Source organism: Bidens hawaiensis, unplaced genomic scaffold, assembly GCF_021521415.1.
Source record: "Bidens hawaiensis isolate Kalapana, Puna unplaced genomic scaffold, B.hawaiensis_p1.1 tig00016743_1, whole genome shotgun sequence".
NCBI lineage: Eukaryota > Viridiplantae > Streptophyta > Magnoliopsida > Asterales > Asteraceae > Bidens > Bidens hawaiensis.
Window position 1 is genome coordinate 314,288 of NW_027492533.1, and position 18,706 is coordinate 332,993.

General features: G+C 38.7%; 1 protein-coding gene across 1 annotated transcript; it reads left to right on the forward strand.

The window, feature by feature from the left end:
- Positions 1-1,688: 1,688 nt before the first annotated feature.
- On the forward strand, positions 1,689-8,266 carry LOC143551909 (ABC transporter G family member 35-like). Its single transcript, XM_077042252.1, is given in 16 exon segments — positions 1,689-2,089; positions 2,788-2,997; positions 3,100-3,344; positions 3,448-3,578; positions 3,662-4,054; positions 4,150-4,748; positions 4,829-5,099; positions 5,179-5,332; positions 5,425-5,735; positions 5,820-6,152; positions 6,238-6,612; positions 6,698-6,831; positions 6,919-7,146; positions 7,222-7,393; positions 7,474-7,728; positions 7,841-8,266. Coding segments are annotated over 16 exon segments (4,479 nt in total). The 5' UTR covers positions 1,689-1,694; the 3' UTR covers positions 8,114-8,266.
- Positions 8,267-18,706: the final 10,440 nt, after the last annotated feature.

Genomic DNA, 18,706 nt, shown 5'->3' on the forward strand with positions numbered 1-18,706 from the left:
TTATCGGGTCTGTTGGTCGGATTGAGGCGAGAAACATTATAATAAAACACACACACACAAACAATCCTTGCTTCATCAGCTCTAAAATTCAAGTTTTTACAAAACTACGTCACAATCTAACAATAACTTGATAATAAAACATACAAAATAATTCTTGTGTTGATTACTAATAGAAAATTAATCAATATTAGCCATAAAATGATCTTTTGTATGAGACAAAGTCAGAGGGCGGGCGAGAGGGATAAGAGCTAAGAGGGGTGGAGGCTAGTCGAGAGGAACTAAGGCTGGCTGGAGACGAGAGGGGCGTGACTGTGCTAGTGTTGGTTGAGGCCTGAGAATCTAAGATGTGTGTGTTATGGTGTTGAGATTCCAATAGGTTAATCGCTGGACAAAAGAATTTAAAAGGGAACTAAATAAAAGAACATGAACTTAATTTTCCTACCTTTTTAAAGGCTTACAAACTAAGAGGTAGGATAACATGGACTTAACGGGTTAAACCCTCACTAACCCTCTTTCTTGCAAACTTACAAGGACACGTGGTGAATTAAATTGTGCGGAATCTGGATTTTAATCGGTACATATCAAATGGTTGCAGAGTGAGTTTAAACCTAACTAAATAACTAATATTAAGAAGTAACAAAAATAACATCAAAAAACGGAGCCTTGCAGGCTTGAACCGGCGACCTTTGGAAGGTAAAACAAGAGACTTTCCACTAGACTACACACATGATAATTCTATGGGTTCCAAATATTAATTCTTATGGTGTCCTTGAAAATTTTAATATAACGCTTCTAATAAATTTCAGAAAAACATTGGTGTCCCGGGACCCCGATCCATACTATGTGGGTCCGCCCCTGATTTGTTACATAGCATATCGATTAGTTAACATGAACCATGTAGGCTTTAACTTAAACAACGGTAAAATTTAGCAGGTTACACATTAAAGTAGACAGGGACAACGAAATAAAACTAGAGCTTTAGGTCCCTACTTTTTAAAGCCTTCAATTTTCAAAATAAAAATTAATAATTATGCCTTTGTAATTTAGGATATGGATTAATGCGTTTGATTTAGACGACATTAAAGTTAATTAGGTTTGGCAAGGTGTGAGGAATATCATTAGTTGTGTATTTGCAAAAAAAATTATTACAATATTTGACATGTTTAAAATTAAAATTTAGCTTCAATTATAATAACAACTTGAGTTAAAAACAGAATATTTTATTTTAATAACTTAATATCAGAAAATTGTAACATCTACACAAAACGTTTAAAAAGATTAGGAAACTTAACAAAAAAATAGAATTAATCAGGTTGAATCAGTCATATTGGAGTATTCTGTGAATTATTGACCGATCTAAGCCGCTGGTCAGTTTTATCGGTCTAACATGCCTGACGCTAAATCAGGTTGAATCAGTTTTATGAGGCATAAGAGAAATCCAAGTCAACGGTCACGTCCAGCACACCAAGTCTGACGCTAAATAAAAAAATAATAGCCATCGTTGTACTCTCTGCATCATAACCTGTACATGGAAAAATCAAGTTTCTCAACTTCCTATTATCCAGACAAGACAGGTATATTTAATTAAAACGGGGCCCACATGACCCGATTGAACGGTCAGAAGCTTCATTGAAACCAATAATAAACACCACCTTATTATATTAACAGGATCGACACATTAATGTTTGGGAAAAATGGAGGAACACCGGAAGATGAGTATCCGAGAAAGCGTGGGAAGAAGCATAAGTCGAGGGATCAGCCGAGCCTCGAGCAGCTGGCGGATGGAGGACGTGTTCTCCGCCGGCGGTGGGGCCAGCCACGACGGCCGGAGCAGCCGTCACTCGATGGAGGACGAAGAGGCCTTACGGTGGGCTGCCTTGGAGAAGCTACCGACTTATAACCGGTTACGAACCACCATCTTTAAGTCGTATATTCCAGCCGATCACCAGCAAATGCCTACTGAGCAGATGTTGTTAGATGTGCGGGATCTGGATCCGCAGGCTCGACAAAGCTTTATCGATAAGATTTTTAAAGTTGCGGAAGAAGATAACGAGATTTTTTTGAGAAAGTTTAGAGATCGGGTTGACAAGTAAGCTTTCATTACTTTTTACTTTTTTTTTTTTTACTGTTATGCTAAATGTTACACTCTGCGTGGATAAGTCGATAAATCATTAGTTTCGTAAATATCTTTTGATATATCAATAGATCTCAATGGTTTTGAGAACTCTCAGTTTAGATTTTAATTGTTTTAGAGCATAATTACTCTATTAGATTGGAATTGTTGGAGTTAATTTGGTTGTTATTTAAGTCAACGACTAATTACTAATATAAAATATTATTTTATCTCGAATTATTTTCGAAAACTAGCATTTTTCTACTTTTATAAGATTCGTCATGTTAAATTTAGTTAATTTAGACTAAACTGGAAAAGACTGATAATCAAATAAAGATGCTTTTATAACAACTTAATTAATTCTTCTCTTCGTGATTTATGCCAAAAGTATGTGACTTTTCTATTTTGTTATTATTCTTTTTTATTGTGAATTTGATTACAGTATATCTTTTATATCTTCTTTTAATTAATTATTAAACAATTATTATATTATATGTTTTATTGGTCATTAATAAAAAGTATTATCTTAAGAAGAGAGAAATTTGTTTACGGAAGAGATTGACTACAATTGGTCTTAAACACTGTATATACTGCTTAGTTTGCAATTATTGACATGTTGTTTTAAGTCAACACTTAATAACTGATAAACATATTATTGAATTGAATAATTTCAGGGTTGGAATCTCTCTTCCAACGGTAGAAGTTCGGTTTCAAAATTTGACGGTCGAAGCTGATTGTCACGTCGGAGATAGAGCACTTCCGACGCTGATAAATTCTGCTAGCAATATTGTCGAGTCTACTCTAGCTTCTGTCGGCATCAGTTTTAGTGAGAAAGCAAAACTTAAGATTCTTAAAGATGTATCAGGGATTATTAAACCCGGAAGGTATGCGTTACGGTTCAAGATAATACAGTATTATTTTGCTGTTAACTTTTTTTTCAAGACTAGTAACAAAATTTTTACATGTGATGTTTAATAATGTTACAGAATGGCACTTCTTTTGGGGCCACCATCTTCTGGTAAGACAACACTTTTGTTGGCTTTGGCGGGAAGGTTGGATCCCGGTTTGAGAGTTGAGGGAGAGGTAACTTACAATGGTCACACGCTCAATGAATTCGAACCTCGAAGGACCTCCGCTTACATAAGCCAACAAGACATACATGTTGGAGAAATGACTGTTAAAGAAACTCTAGATTTCTCAGCAAGATGCCAAGGAGTTGGGTCTCGTTTAGGTAAAACTAACTTCACTAAACTATGCGAAAAATGTCACATTTTGTGATAATTGTTGAAACAAAGGCATATGATTTATAACTAACTATAAACAATGAAATACAGAAATGTTAACTGAGCTTGCAAGAAGAGAAAAGGAGGCAGGGATCTTCCCAGAAGCTGAAGTTGACCTTTTCATGAAGGCAACTGCTATTGAAGGAGATGAGAGTAGTTTGAGCACTTACTACACTCTCAGAGTAAGATTTTTTTTTTTTTTAATTTTATATTACTAGTCTTTCTAAAATCAAAATATTAATATGTTTGTAACACCTAAAATCAGATTTTGGGGCTTGATGTTTGTCGTGACACTTTTGTTGGAGACCAAATGAGACGTGGTATCTCTGGAGGGCAAAAGAAGCGTGTGACCACAGGAGAAATGATTGTTGGTCCGGCGAAAACACTTTTTATGGATGAAATATCAACAGGTCTAGACAGCTCCACTACATTTCAGATCGTAAAATGCATGCAACAAGTTACTCACCTCACCGATTCCACTACCTTCATGTCCCTACTACAACCGGCCCCTGAGACCTTTGATCTTTTTGATGACATCGTCCTACTATCCGAGGGCCAGATCGTGTATTTGGGCCCACGAGAACACATTGTTGAGTTCTTCGAGAGTTGTGGATTCAAGTGTCCTGAGAGAAAGGGTACTGCTGACTTCTTACAAGAGGTAACACTAAATTTGCCTTCTTTGATTATTTACTATGCAATACATGTTAATTCAGATCAAAATTTACTCATTTTATTATTGAATGTTGATGATAGGTGACATCTAAAAAGGACCAAGAACAATACTGGGCAGATAGAAACAGAGCATACAGATACATCCCAGTGAGTGAATTCAGTCAACGGTTCAAGAGTTTTCATGTAGGGAATAAGCTGCAACGCGAGTTGTCAGTTCCATACGACAAGAGCCAAAGTCACAAGGCTGCTTTAGTGCGTAAGAAGTTCTTGGTACCCAAAAGGGAGCTCCTTAAGGCCTCATGGGATAAAGAAATATTGCTGATGAAAAGAAATGCTCCTGTTTATATTTTCAGGACCATACAGATCGTATTTATGTCATTTATTTGCACCACTTTGTATCTAAGGACCGAAATGTCCCAAGATGACGAAATAGACGGAGCCCTTTACATAGGTGCACTTTTAAACAGTATGCTTATTAACATGTTTAATGGGCTTGCTGATCTGTCACTCACTGTCATGAGACTTCCCGTTGTTTATAAACAACGAGACCTCATGTTCCACCCTCCATGGGCTTTCACGCTACCGGCTTTCTTGCTCCGCATTCCCATATCTCTTATGGAAAGTATTTTGTGGACTTCTATGCTATATTGGGGTGTTGATCTTGCCCCTGATGCTGGCAGGTAACTAATTTTTATTTTATTTTATTGTATGTTAGTATATATTCTACTTTATATGCTGATGGATAATGTATCTTGTTCAGGTTCTTCAAGCATCTTCTGTTGGTTTTTCTGATCCAAAATGTGGCAGCGGGGCTGTTTAGGTTGATTGCAGGAGTTTGTAAGACGATGAATATTGCAAACACGGGTGGATCCGTTGTACTTCTTCTTATATTTCTGTTGGGTGGTTTCATTCTACCTAAAACCCAAATTCCAAACTGGTGGGAATGGGCTTATTGGCTATCACCCCTGTCTTATATCTTCAAAGCCATCACCATCAATGAATTCCTTGACTCTAGGTGGACCAGACGAAATGTATGCCTTTAACTTTAACCAATGTCTTATTAGTTATTATAAAATAGGAATGTATTTAATATTTCATATTTCTCCGCAGAGTACCGATAATTCAACCAACTTAGGGTTTGCTGTGTTAAAGACCATGGATGTTCCGACTTCGGAAAGCTCATACTGGATTGGTGCTGGTGCTCTTCTTGGTTTTGTATTTCTCTTCAATATCATGTTCACCGTGTCTCTTATGTATTTACAAGGTAATGCAGTTAATGTTTAAAGATGATTTCTAAAAGACTTAGATATGTATTTTCAATAACTAACCTTGGTGAGTATTTTATTTACTAACCAGCCCCTGGAAAACCACAAGCAATAATCACTAAGGAAGAAGCTGCAGCCGCAGATGGTCATGCTATTGAAGGGGACAGCTCAAGTATGAAAACCGGGTTCCATAAACTTGCTACTTTTATACATATACTTCATGCTGGTAAAATGATATGATGTGTTCTAACTAACTGAATTTTTGTAGAGAAAAATAAGGAAATGCGGCAGATCAGTTCTATTTCTGATGCTAATGGTGCTTCTAAGAAAGGGATGGTTCTTCCATTTACTCCACTTGCCATGTCATTTGATGACATGAATTATTATGTTGATATGCCTAGTGTAAGCTCCTTAATTTTCTAAAATGTTGTAAGTTTATGTATATGTCACCATAGATTTAATTTTCATGATTATTTTTTAATACAGGAAATGAGAGAACAAGGTGTGACAGAAACTAGGTTGCAATTACTTCGTAATGTTACCGGTGCTTTTAGACCTGGGGTCTTAACTGCATTGATGGGAGTTAGTGGTGCGGGAAAAACTACTCTAATGGATGTGTTAGCAGGACGAAAAACAGGTGGTTACATTGAAGGTGATATAAGAATATCTGGATTCACGAAGAAACAAGAAACATTCGCTAGAGTTTCTGGATACTGTGAACAAACTGATATCCACTCTCCCACAATCACCGTTCATGAATCTTTGATCTACTCAGCTTTCCTCCGTCTTTCAAAAGAAGTTAGCAAGGAAGACAAAATGGTAAAATATCATTGATATTATTTAACCAAAAGCAAACCAAGTATCAATATGACTGATGCTAATACTTTGCTTTTTATGTTTTCAGTTGTTTGTGAATGAAGTGATGGAGCTAGTTGAACTAGACAATATCAAGGATGCAATAGTTGGACTTCCAGCAATTAGCGGTCTATCAACAGAACAAAGAAAAAGGCTAACGATTGCAGTTGAACTTGTTGCTAATCCTTCAATTATTTTCATGGATGAACCAACTTCTGGGCTTGATGCAAGAGCAGCAGCCATTGTTATGAGAGCAGTCAGGAACACTGTTGATACCGGAAGAACAGTGGTTTGTACCATTCATCAGCCTAGCATTGATATCTTTGAATCCTTTGATGAGTTGTTACTATTGAAAAGAGGAGGTCAAGTTATCTATTCAGGCCCACTTGGCAGACATTCTCAACAAATTATTGACTATTTTGAGGTAATAATAAAACTTCCGCAATAACTAAAAAAAAAAAACTAACACAATATAGTTAATAATTGTTTTTTGTTTTTCGTATTATCAGGCGGTTGATGGGGTTCCGAAGATAGCTGAAAAATACAACCCTGCAACATGGATGTTGGAAGTTAGTTCAGGCGCGGCAGAGATGAGACTTGGTATTGATTTTGCTGAGCATTTCACCGCATCATCTTTGCACCAGTAAGTCAATAACATATATTCAATGAAAACTAAAAGTGTCAAATATGCTCTTATAAAAATATTTATTAATCAACATGATAATTACAGGAGAAACAAGGCTTTGGTGAAGGAATTAAGTGTACCTCCCCCGGGAGCTACAGATCTTCACTTTGAAACGCAGTATGCTCAATCTACATGGGGACAATTCACGTCTTGTTTATGGAAAATGTGGTGGAGTTACTGGCGAAATCCCGATTATAACCTTGTACGGTTCTTCTTTACCTTGCTTTGTGCAATCATGGTTGGGACCGTATTCTGGAAAATCGGAAACAAAAAGTAATAAATCTCATTTGAAATTCGATTTATAATTTATAAGATTTCATTTCCTGATTGTTGAGTACATAATTCCAGGGCTACCAATCTTGATCTGAACACGGTTATTGGCGCCATGTATGCTGCTGTATTTTTCGTTGGTATTAACAACTCCCAGACCGTGCAACCAGTTGTTGCAACAGAAAGAACCGTGTTTTATCGGGAAAGAGCAGCAGGGATGTACTCTTCATTACCATACGCCATGGCACAGGTCGGTTTTTATTTCAAAACAAATAGTTACTTACACTTAAACAAATGCTAACCAAACTTATTATTCAATTTGGGATTCAGGTGTTTGTGGAGATACCATATGTGTTTCTTCAAACGGTATATTATTCCGTAATCGTATATTCCATGGTGTCATTCGAATGGAAAGTAGATAAATTCTTCTGGTCATTCTTCCTCAACTTCTTTTCGTTTCTCTACTTCACATACTTTGGAATGATGACCGTTTCCATCACACCAAACGAGCAAGTAGCTGCCATATTCGCTGCTGGGTTTTATCTACTTTTCAATATCTTCTCTGGATTTTATATCCCGCGACCTGTAAGTGTTTATATATATATATATATATATATATATGTACACAAACATATATATTTTTTTTCAAAATTGTGTTCTTCAGAAAGAATCTTGAGCAAATTCTTTGATTTTTCAGAAAATTCCCGGATGGTGGATTTGGTACTACTGGATTTGCCCAATGGCTTGGACTGTGTACGGGTGCATTGTTTCACAATATCATGACGATAATAACCGAATCTCTGTGCCTGGACAGCCTCCCAGCCTTACCTTATCACAGTTTATCAAAGACTACTATGGTTTTGAATTGGATTTCATGGGTCCCGTTGCTGGAGTTCTTATCGGTTTTTGCGCGTTCTTCGCCTTGCTTTATGCCTTCTTCCTCAGGACTTTGAACTTCCAGATGAGATAAAAGCATGTAACTCCAATCCAATGTTTGTAATGTTTATAAATTTTTTAATGCTGAAGTAAAACTTTGTTTAATTTCGTTATGCAATTCTATTATCCGGTTTGTATTATACTGTAGACGTTTGAATCATACCAATCCTACATTTTTGTTTCATTGTTTCTTGTTAGAGTGAATAAAATTTTGAGCTTTTGTTTCTCTCCTAGAAGATAAAAAATGTCAGTATTTTATATATGTACACCCTAGCCATGAAATAAACAAACACATTTCAAATATGTTTTCGTGACTGCTTTTCTTCCCCCGTGGCCTTCGATTTGTTTCATATGCTTTGTTAAATCAAATTCATGTCATGCATAATTGTTTAAATAACACGTTTAGAATTTATAGAGAGAATTAGAGAGAAGAAACTAAGAAAGAATGGTCATTTAACTAATCGATAGTTTCATTCATCATTCAATCTCCAAGAATGTGTGGGCCTTCATAGACCCCATGCGAGTAAAAAAATGGGTCATAAGATAAAACTGATATATATATAAAACGATAATGTCAACAACAAAACAATACTATTGTAGCTAAAATTTCAAATTATCAAGCATATTATAGTGCATTTATAAACGGATAAACCTAATTAAAGAATTTCAATGCTCAAGGCATAATCTCATAATAATACCTGGTAATCGGACCTTCCCGAAATCAAAGTTTGCTTCAATTTCAACTTATCAAAATTCGGAATGGAGAAAGACAAATTATAAAAACATACTCAAGTCGTATGTATACCTGAAACCCTTTTAATTCTATCAATGTAAATCTTGTATGCTCTTATTATTTGCATCAAAGATTCCTACACTGCAATCAAGTTCTTTTCCGAATGTTAATGTACTATGTTTATGACTCACTGCATATGCATAGTCTTCACACCTTTACGCTAGTAAGTAAAGTGTGATGAAATTATGAAAGTAAATCCGAAAATAATATATTTAATTTTTTAAAACTTTTAAAGGCCGGCACATGAATGCATGACGTAGGTTTATAATGAGACAAATAACGACATAAATACCATGAGATTTATTTTGTTTTTGGGCCAGCCATATTAGATTTGGGCCAGGCTAAATTAAAGTTTTTATTTGAGTTTGCTGGACTTGCTAGTTGTTTAAAAACTAATGGGCCACTTCCTGGTTATGGGTCCTGTGAAGTTGCACAGGTCCATTCAACAATTTTGCGCAGTTAACTATTTACACGGTTCATAGTTACTAAATCTATCTAAACTATTACAAAAGTGCTATTTAGTCCTTAAACTAACAGATCGTAACAATACTTCTCTCCAATTCAACAATTTTTACCTCAAAGTTGGAAAAATGTTTCTGAAGACTGTTTGTTTTTTTAGAAGAAAAAGATCTGAAAAATGTTTTATAATCTTAAAAAATAAGCTATTGTTCAACTTCTTCACATCCTATCAACACCCAATGTCCAACACCACCACCACCCACCGTGCGCCACCAGGCCCACCACCATCACCCACCGTCCACCACCACCACCCACCGTCCGCCACCGTCCACCATCTCCACCACCACCACCCACCGTCGCCCATCACCACCGTCCATTAACACCACCACCCACCGCCGCCCACCATCACCGTCCCCTACCACCACCCACCGTCCGCCACCACCATCGTCCACCACCCACCGTCCGCCACCACCATCGTCCACCACCCACCGTCCACCACCACTACCACCCACCGTCGCCCACAACCACCATCCGCCGTCCGCCACCTCTATCGTCCACCACCCACCACCACCACCCACCGTCGTCCACAACCACCGTCCACTACCACCATCCACCATCCGCCACCACCATCCACCATCACCACCACCACCACCACCACCACCACCACCCACCGTCGCCCACCATCACCGTCCACCACCACCCACCGTCCGCCACCACCATCGTCCACCACCCACCGTCCACCACCACTACCACCCACCGTCGCCCACAACCAACATCCACCGTCCGCCACTTCCATCGTCCACCACCCACCACCCACAGTCCATCAACACCACCACCACCCACCGTTGCCCACAACCACCGTCCACTACCACCATCCACCGTCCGCCACCACCATCGTCCACCATCCACCACCACCATCGTCCATCACCACCATCACCCACCGTCGCCCACAACCACCTCCACTACCACCACCCACCGTCCGCCACCACCATCGTCCACCACCCGCCGTCCACCACCCACCACCACCGTCCATCACCACCACCACCCACGGTCGTCCACAACCATCGTCCACCACTACCACCTACCGTCTGCCACCACCACCGTCCACCACCCACCACCGCCGTGCATCACCACCACCACCCACCACAACCGTTCATCACCACCATCCACCGTCCGCCACCACCGTCCACCATCGCCACCCACCACCACCATCCATCACCACCACCACCCACCGTTGGCCGCCACCACCGTCCATTACCACCACCACCGTCCACCAGCCACCACAACTGTCCATCACCACCACTCATCGTCTACCACCACCGTTCTCTGCCTACCACAATCGTCTGCCACTAATCGTCCCCCACCACTCACTTCCACAGTTCGTACACCACCACCAATTATTTTAGCCGTATACAGACGTTAAATAAATTCTATCTACTATGATATGTATGATAGGCAACTAATTTTTAGTTTATGCAGCCGATATCCAGTTTATAAAATAAACTGCATTATATTTTCAGATTGCAGACCTTCAGACTATATATTCAATTGCAGATATGCAATCAAATAAAATCAGATTGTAGACTGTTTTTGTCTTCAAAAACAGACAACACCTAATACTAGAAGACCATAATTTTTTTTCCCTGTAAAGTGGAATCCTCCATCTTAGCAGCTTCATTTTGGTTTATAATTCCATTTATAGAAGCAGCCCTTCATCAAAACTAGAAACAACAATTTAGCCTTCCATCTATGCCACACACACTCAACTTCTTTTATATATAAAACTTTGACCATGGCACCTAATTGTTATGAAAACCCAAGCTGGTAAGCAATATCAGTAGTTTCAAACTCCCAATCAACCACTAAAGATGTTTAAAACCCGTTCTTGCAATTCGCTGCCTTTATTTACCGGATCTGAGTTCTTTGATGTTCCCTCTCAAACACCAACTTGCCGACCCAGTTCCCATTCAAAAGTATCAACAACTATTACAAGAACAAGTAGATGTACTTCATCTGCAAATCCCAATCTTCCAAAGCAATACATCCGCACATATTCAAATGACCACAAACACCTTTGAACTTCAACACACGTCAATTAAATTGTAAGAGTAGCAAGTTAAATTGATGTCAAAAGCCTTTTCTTCAAATACACCCGCTGATCATATCTTCCACTCAACATTATCATATTAATTCCTAAAGACCAACCTGAAATCCTCAATGTACTATCTTTTTCCAACACTTTGGTTTTCCATTTAGGCCACATATACACCATTACCTTCTATGCATTAATTACCTATACTGTATCTGTCCACTTATCAACAACTTTGCCGTCCCAGTCAACGACATTGACTGTCAAAAACTCTTGCAATCTGGTGCTGTTATCTAGTAGTCCTCTTACTCTGTCACAACATATGTCAACAATCTCATTTCAAACTATGTAATGGTCTCTTGCAAAGTTGTGAGCAACATCAGCACACACAAACAAGCGAACATGCTGAGATTGATCGGACGAGTCGACTCTTTTGTTTTCATTAAATTGAAAAATAAGATACAATTAAAACCTTCCAAACTTCTACGGGTAATATGTATACCCAGTTTATTAATCCTACTAAAACGCAACTAGGAATTAAAAATAACAAAACATAATTATCTAAACATTAGTATACATATAAAGAAAAACTTTGGTGCTGCAAGTGGCCTATTGGGCCACTTGACGGCACCGCAATGGTTGATGATATTTTTTGCGTTTTGTTTTTTTTTTTTACTTTAGTTACCATATAATAAACATAATGGAAACCGACCAAATGACAATTTTTTTGTTTTAGTTCTTGTATCATAACAAACCTGAAAGAAATTGACCGAGTTCTCGCAGACTCGCGGCCTTATTTAAAACCCATGACGGACAATGCTCGGGTTTTACCAATGCGCAAGTTTACCGATCGACACCCCCAAAATTGGTCGTTGGTCCAGCTCAATTTTTATATCCTTTCGTTTTTTAGTTATGGTATCGTAACGTAAGTAATCAAAACTGACTAAATTCGTGTCAAGTTACCGCTGATGTTCGGTTCATTTGTACATATATTATTGTTCTAACTTAGTCGTTTTATTCGTTTAGTTTAGGAACTTTGGTACTTCATACGTGTTTATTGTGTTTCAGGTCAGAGGTACTTAACGCGCTTAATTTGGACCTGTACGAGCACGGAATAAAGACCCGAGATGTCCAACACACGAATCGAGACGCATTTTTGGATCTGCTGAGTGAAGTGACCCATCGCGTAGCGCGATGGGTGTTGAAGGTGGGGCATCGTGCTATGCGATGCCCTTTAATTTATTATCAGGCGTTGACTTTTGGTCCATCGCGTAGCGTGATGGACTAGGGGAGGAGACCATCGCGCTACGCGATGGTCCCCACAGTAGTGAAAATTAGGGTTTGATGTTATATCTTGTTTTAACAACCTTAGACGCTATCATTGAGTTTTGAGAGCATTTTTAGAGAAGGAGAGCAGCCTACCATCACTTCCATTCATCTCAAGGCCATAGATATGATCCAAATCATCAGAATCGAAGACCGAGAGATGCCGAGACGCGGCTAGACCCTTCGAGTCATACCCGGGATGTATACTTTGTAATCTTTCAGTTTATTTCTCATGTATTAGAACAACTAATTGTAATTGTCTTGATGTTAATCTATAAGTATAGATGTTTAGTATGTCCATACAATCAGTCTGTTTAAGTTTATTTCGATCAGAACGATTAGTTTGTCGGTTGCTATAATAATTGCTCATAGGATTTTTTTGACCTGTTAATTATGAAAAAGCATACGTTTGCCCTTAGTTGAGTCACACTGGCAGGGACCGTTTACTAACCAGTGCCGTGTGTTTGCGAGCGTGGATGCCTAAGGTTTAACCGGTTAGTCAGTCTGTAGTTGACACAAGATAGTTTATCTGTTAAGTTGTATGAGTTTGCTGTTAGTTTGCTTACTTGGATTTCCGAGTGTGATTTGCTTTGTTTGACTGATAGAATACTTGATTAATTGTTCTTTAGTATAAAACCCAAATCCATTGGCTAGTGTGATCAACACTGTTAACTAAGTTACTTCATAAGTTTAGGAATTGATTTCACTTCACATTGACCACATACTCCTCGTGGTTCGACAGCCTACTTACCCTGACTAGCTTAAGGTGATTAGGACACTGATTCACTTGTTTTTTACTAGATAGCAACAGTCTAGCATCAAAATGGCGCCGTTGCTGGGGAGTTAGTACGGTTAGTGTTTTTGTGTTAATTGATTTCTTTGTTTAGTTTATTTTAATTTAATTTAGTTGTTATTTTTTAATTCTAGTTTAGTTTACTTTATTTTCCAGTTTTACGCGGGTGTGTTAGTTGTGCAGGTACCAGGTTTATGCACACCCGCAATTCAGGAAGAGGTTCTCCACTAATTTACGATCCAGAAATTGAACGTTTAGCTCGGTAGAACTGAGCTCAGATCAGAAATTCAGAGATGGAAGTTTAGAACCAGAATCAAAACCAAAACCCATCAGCAACCCGAACATAATCCACTAAATAACCAAAATCCACCCAATAATGACCAGTTACCACCAATAAACACAAATCAGCAACCCCAAAATTCAGCCCGACAATCCAGAAACTAAAACCGAAACCATGACAGACCCGGGCCATCAGCCTCGAACAATACCCCTCGTCACCGATAGCCGATTACTCGAGATTTTGACCATGTCAGTATTCATACTGAAGACGAAGAAGAGGGAGATGAGGAGGAACGGGAACCGATGAATGAAGGCAGTAATGGGGATGATTGGAGAATTAGAAGGAATGACGGGTTTGAGCCGAGAAATGAAGATGCGGGTTTGCGTATTGAAGAGGTTGTGGAGGCTGAGGAACCGGTTAGGGTGAGAGGTGATAGATGGAGGAACATAAACCGTGACAGAGAGGGTATTGGTAGATTTTGAGAGGAACGTAGACCGCCGATTCAGGTTAACAGAGGGGGTTTTGAGGAACCAAGGGCCAGACGAAGGAATTATGGGCCTTCGGTTCTTGGTATAAACAGCCGGTTCAGACCGGCTATTTCAGATGGTGCCTCACCGATTGTCCCACAAGTTCACAAGCCGGGACAGCCGACATTTAAATCCCGTCCGTCTTACATTAATATTGTGCCTCATTTTCACGGACTGGGATCTGATGACCCGTATTCACATTTGTCAGATTTTACAGCTATTTACGCGTCTATCGGGGATGGTACATATGATCAGGATGAGGTTCGGTTGCGGTTGTTCCAGTTTTCACTAAAAGACAAAGCTAAACGCTGGTTCAACTCGCTACTGATGCACAGTATCAAGAACTGGGGTGAGATGCGGCAAGTGTTCCTTAACGAGTATTATTCACAGTCAAAGACTAACAAAGCCCGGATTGAGATTCGACACTTTTCATAGTTACCGGGTGAGTTGTTTCATGAAGCCTTTACTCGTTTTAAGGAGATGATTAGGAAGTGCCCCCACTATTAGATTGAATTGTAGGAATTGGTTAAGTGATTCGTTGATGGGTTGTCATACGAGGATAAAAAGTATTTGAAGTCTTCATGCAATGGGATGTTGTTAAACCAACTCGAAGAGGATGATTGGGATTTTCTTGAGTTTATGTGGGAGGATTCCAAGTCAGAAGCAGCTAATGAACGAAGACGAAAAGTATCAGTCAAATCAGCCTCGAGCGAGTCAGACAGAATTGCGGGATTGGAACGAGAACTCATGGGTTATCGAAAAGAGAAAAAGAAAGAGGTTGGTAAGGTCGGGGTGAAATTCCCGGTTTGTGCAGACTGTGGCGAATTAGGGCATAAGACAGAAAATTGCCCCGGGTTTGATGAAGATCCTGATGAGGAAGAAGTAAGTTATGCGTACGGGGATTCCAAAGGCCAAGGGTTTGATTCAAACACCTATCACCCGGGCCTAAGGAATCACCCGAATTTCAGATACGGGAACGCTTTGAGACACTCGAATCCGAACTTTCAGGGGTCCAGTCAGAACAGCTACTGCTAGGGCGGTTATCAACAGGGTTCGAACAGTCAGAGTGACAGTCGGGGGAATAACAGAGATGGTTACCGGGGTAACAGTTTGTCAGGTAATCAGAATCAGGACCAGCAGAAGGGTAATTCAGGTAATTCGGGTAATACAGACGAGTCAGTTCATTCCAAACTCGATGCGTTGTCGAAGCTTGTGTCAGCTAATCAGAAGGAAACACAGAAACAGTTCGAGTTGAGGGATAAGTCTTCAGAGGCTATGGCGAAACAGATCGGTCAGCTCGCAGCAGATGTGGCAAGATTTCAGAAAAATGCTGGTCAGTTACCGAGCGACACCACAGTAAATCCACAACATGCCAGTTCAAGCTCTAAGAAAGGTAATAGTGTGCACATCGCGGTAAGTCTTCTACCTCATTTTGAAATTACTTGTGTTGAAGTTGATTCACTGCCACCCTATGTTGAGGCGGTGAGGGAAGAGGTTAATGATGAGAACAATTGTGTTGGTAAAAAAGAAACAATTTTCCAAAATGAATTGAAATTAAACACAGATGAATCATCTTTTTGTGAAAATTGTACTTGTGAAAAATGTTTAAATACCAAATTGACCAACACGGGAGATGAGGAGGTGAAGGATAATACCACCTCGAGTAAACTCCAAGACCCAGGAGTGCCAATTGTATCAATTCAAATTGGGGAGTTGAAGACTGATCAGGTACTTCTAGATCTTGGAGCATGTGTTAGTATCATGCCCGGAAGTTTATATGATCAGTATGAGTTTGGCCCGTTAGAAAGTGTAAACACCACCGTGGTGCTGGCCAATCAAACTCATACACTCCCTTAGGGCATGGTTACTAATGTAATGGTTCAGGTGGATGAATTTAGCTACCCAGTTGACTTCCTTGTACTTGATTATGCTAAAGGAAACATTACACAATCTGAAGTCATACTGGGTAGGCCATTCCTTACCACAACACATGCGTTAATTGATTGTGCTAAGGGAGTTTTGGGAATTAAGTGTGGGAACCGTGATAAGCGGTTATTATTGTTTGAGAATGCTACTAACCCTCTTGTGATAAGTGTGTATTTGTAAGCAAGGATCATACGAGAGAGGATGGGCTGTAAATGACATGAACGAGTTGAAAGGTAGCATGAAGAAGAAAGGTTGGTAGGAGAGAGTGAGTAAGATGAAAGATGATGAGAAATCAGTAACAGGGAAAGGAAAGGTTGACAAGGAATCGGTGAGCCTCATGGTGACCTCATCGGTTTATGAAAATACTTGAAACATTTGAGGCATTGTCGAGCTGTAGACACGCAATTCATCGCTGACTGGGAGGCAACTCGGGGTTTGTAAGTATGTTCCATTTTATTTTCTTTTTGTTGAGTCGTTGTTTGACTTTTGTCTCGAGTTATGTGCAGCAAATCCAAAGTGTGGGGAGGTCTTGGTGAAGTGCAAGTCATGGAAGTTCGGTAAGCTATTGGTTAATTTCACGTCAATCCAGGTACGCATTGCAAATTCCGACTTCGGAAACGTGTTCAGGGTGATGTCGGGATATTGAAAAGTGACCGGGTCGGAAAATGCCCTAACCCAAAATCACAAAAACTTTCTGTCCACTGGGGACCATCGCGCTACCCGATGGTCTTGAAGAGTTAACCATCGCGCTACACGATGGTTAATGGGACATCCCTGATGTCTAACATCATCGCGTAGCGCGATGACGCCAGACCAGACACCATCGCGCTACGCGATGGTGTCTGAACTCTAATTGTGCTGAATTGGGTCGCATAGCGCGAGTTGTTGTACCTGACCCATCGCGCTACGCGATGGGTCTTGGATAATCCGAACCATAAAAAAAAACTTTAATATTTTATTATTAAAATATTAAATTATATAAATATCTTAGAAAGTATTAGTAATATTATTAAGATTAAAATATATTAAAATATATTAAAATAATAAAATATTATTAATAGTATTATTATTAGTAATTAAAATTTTTGTTAAAATTTTATTATATTAGATTATGTATTATTAAAATATTAAATGATATTAATATATTAGAATATGTTATTCATATTATTATTAGTATTAATTAAAATATTAAAATTTTGTTATATGATATTATATATATTAAAATACTAAAATTAAGTTTCTTTTATAATTTTTATATTAAAATAATATTATAATATTAAAATATATTAAAATAATATTAAAATAATAAAATATTACTTTTTTTATATTTATTTATTTATTATTATTTTATTATTATTATTATTATTATTATTATTATTATTTTTTTAGAAATTCAAAATCCGACCCGACACCAACAATAAAGACTCTGCAGCCGCAGCAGCTAGTCATACTAGAGACTATTCATTAGCAGCAGATGGAGATGCGGGCCCACATGGCCCACCAGGACGAGTATTTTCGTATTTTGTTTACTCATTTGCAGGTGCCGATCCCAACATCTTTACTGATACATCAGCAGGCTGGAGGTCAGGCGGAGGCATCATGGTCGGGTCAGGCAGTTGATCAGCCTGACCTAGCACGAGATGTTTAGACGGCAACAGGCGCCGGTTAATATTTTGGGTTATTTTTCCTTTTATTTTGTTTTTATCAGCTAGCCTGTATAATATTATATTATATTTGGGAAACCATGTATAGGTAACCGGTTGGGTAATGATTGTATATATATCTTGTGATGTTTGTCTGTTGTATTTGATTTGTATATTTGTATATATGTTTATGTTGCTTTTGAAACTTTGTGGTTGTGTTCACTATAAACCCTCACGAGACCTCACTCGTCCACCTGGGCTACTCGGGGTTTAAAGGGCTTGTTGCATACGCTAAATGCAACCGTGATTCCTACGAAAGTGAGTTAGGTCTTTATTAATTTTTAATTTGTTAACAAAATTTTTTATGAAACTAACTAACTCGGCTTGGTAATGATTTTTATAATATAATATTAACTTTCAAAAGACCTAAGTCATATACTTGTGAGTCGTTGCTTATACATGTCTCGAGATTTGTGCAGATGTGGTTAGTCGGTATTGGTCAGTAGTGGAGACATGTGCCACAAGTATGTTGAAAGTTGTGGGCCGAGTTTAGCATTGTATTGTTGTTATTATCAGGTGATTTTGGTTTCATAAACTATTTTGTTATTTTTATTTTAGTTTTTAGAATTGTAATTGAATAATTTGCTTAGACCCATCACATTTGTTCCCCAAGTTTTAAATTGTTAAACATTCAATTTCAACCCCGTCCCTCAAATGTTTGTTAATTGTTTTAAATTTTAACATTGAGGACAATGTCAACCTCAAGTGTGTGGATGGGGGAAAATTGAAAT